Here is a 2,416-nt window from a genome sequence, read left to right as displayed (position 1 = left end):
GTTATCGTTCATTCCATATTCTTTCCTAACAGCCATTCCCTCCACAAGCTTAACCCTGCTGTGTCATTTTCCTGCACAATCCATCTTTGTCTCTCATTTGAAGCCCCCTAAGTTGTTGTCCTGTATCCAGCCTAGCTCCCTGCTCTAGTCTCCAAACCATAGACATAGAGATCCTTCTAAAAACGCATAACTTACCAAGTTATGCCTCTACAGAGAATTCTTCAAGCACTTCCCATCTCTGAAGAAAACTAAAAATGCATTCATGTCATTTTGTTGAATCACAGCGTTGGGCAGTGTAAGTTTTCTCCCCATTTCTAGAACTCTGCTGTTAAAATAACATGAAAGGAAGCGTGATAGAGTTTTTCGATGTTAAATATTAGAGTCTATTCACTTTGAGTAGGTGTGTAAAGCTCAGACACTCATAAATTCACACTCAGTTTAGCTCAACTATCCACTATCTGTTGTGGCCCAGTATTTGAAAGTCAGTATTTTCACACAAATGCTGTAAAGGTGATCATAAAGTTTATAATCCACTGGGGAAAATCCAGTAATTAAAGGCAGGGTTAAATTTGTGATTTATCTTCTTAGTCACCTGTGAATTGGTATTTTTTTTTTTCTTATCCATACAAAAATAATTGCAGAATTTGGGGCACCAAATTTTTGTAGCTTTGGAAGGTTTTTTGTTTTGTTTGACCATGAAGCGAATGTAAAGGGGACCTTATGAGAGTTGCTTAAATTCTAATACCTGCTTTGTTTTTTGTTTTTTTTTTTCTCTTTTTTTCCAAGAGATAAGAACTAAGATCAGAGGAATTCTTTTACTTACCTAATAATACATTGCTTTTGATAGTTATCCAAAAAGTCTAGCACAACTAATGAAAAATGTTTGGTTCCCTTCATCTATGCGGAAGAAACCAGCCAAGGTAAACCCTCTTAATTGCCAACTATAAACAATCTTTGACACCTGACCAGATACTCTCCATAGTCTCTTGTGAAACAGGGCACATAGAGGATCTTATTAGGAAAACCTGTTCCCAGTGTACTGACTCTCTAACCATCACTTGTGGATACTTTCGGAGCAGATAAGCATTGTGCAAGTATCTTTTTAAATGCCCCCATGACAGCTTTGTTTCTGAGGCTGTAGATGAGAGGATTGAGCATGGGTGTGACGATGGTATAGAAGGCTGATACCACCTTGTCCTGCTCAGGGGTGTGAAATGCCTGGGGCAGCACATACGTGTAGAAGGCAGCCCCATAGAAGATGCTGACTACAGTCAAGTGGGAAGAACACGTGGCAAAGGCCTTCTTCCTGCCCTCAGCCGAGTGCATACGGTGGACGGTCAACAAGATGAGGGAGTATGAGGTGGAGATAATCGAGATGGGGATGAGCAGCATGAGTACACAGCAGATGTACATCAAGGTTTCGTACAAGGATGTGTCAGCACAGGCCAGTCTGAGAACTGCAGGGATCTCGCAGAAGAAATGGTCGATACTGCGGGAGCCGCAGTAGGGGACATTCATGGTGATTGGGGTGAGCAGAAAGCCATCCAAGGACCCACCAAACCAGGCTCCAGCAGCCAGAAGAAGACACACTTTGCGGTTCATCAGGGCTGGGTACCTAAGAGGGTTGCAGACAGCCACGTAGCGGTCATAGGCCATGAGGCCCAACAGGAAGAACTCTGAGCCAATCATGGTCAAGTAGAGGAAGATCTGGATGCCACAGGCTGCAAAGGAAATGGTCTTCTCTTTAGAAACCATGTCCACCAGGAGCTTTGGGACAGTGGTACAAATGAAAAGGGTGTCCATGATGGACAGCTGGCTTAGCAGAAAGTACATGGGCGTGTGGAGGCGGGAGTCCACCTGAATCAAGAATATCATGACCAAATTTGCAGTTACAGCCACCACAAAAATAGCGAAGATGACCGCAAAGACAATCCCTGTACTTCTAGGGTTTACCAGAAGCCCCAGGAGGATAAAGTCAGAGGATGAAGTTCCGTTCTTCATTGACGTTGCCTATGACAGCTCCAGGGGAGCAGGAAGCCACAAATACCAGGGGAAAAAAAAGGAGAAAGAAAATATTTCTTATATGGGAGAAACTCACATTGGAGATGACACCTCAGCAGCCACTGGTTCCAATAAAATTTTCAATGTCATAATGCTAGAGACATAAACAAATGGACCAAGAGACATATCATAAATCATAAACTATAAACCTGTTCTTTTTTTTTCTCTTTGGAGAACAACACTTTTTATATTGTGTTTATGCTGCAGTACATAAAGTGTGCTAATTGCATAAGAATTTTGGTGTTTGCTGTACCTTGCTTAGAGTTTCAGCTCGATCTGCCCAGTTTGTTCTGCATTTTTGGCCTTTAGAATCTCGTCCAGCACGTAGTAGGGCTAAGTAAATACTGGTTGGAGG

General features: G+C 42.4%; 1 protein-coding gene across 1 annotated transcript; it reads right to left on the bottom strand.

Moving 5' to 3' along the window:
* Positions 1 to 1,047: 1,047 nt before the first annotated feature.
* LOC105067901 (olfactory receptor 2T11) lies at positions 1,048 to 2,001 on the bottom strand. Its single transcript, XM_010953578.2, has one exon. It carries the CDS (start codon positions 1,999 to 2,001, stop codon positions 1,048 to 1,050), a length of 954 nt encoding a protein of 317 aa, XP_010951880.1.
* Positions 2,002 to 2,416: the final 415 nt, after the last annotated feature.

The sequence above is a fragment of the Camelus bactrianus genome, chromosome 3 (genome assembly GCF_048773025.1).
Source record: "Camelus bactrianus isolate YW-2024 breed Bactrian camel chromosome 3, ASM4877302v1, whole genome shotgun sequence".
Lineage (NCBI taxonomy): Eukaryota > Metazoa > Chordata > Mammalia > Artiodactyla > Camelidae > Camelus > Camelus bactrianus.
Note: the sequence above shows the minus strand (reverse complement) of the source record. Positions and strands in the feature narration are given on the sequence as shown.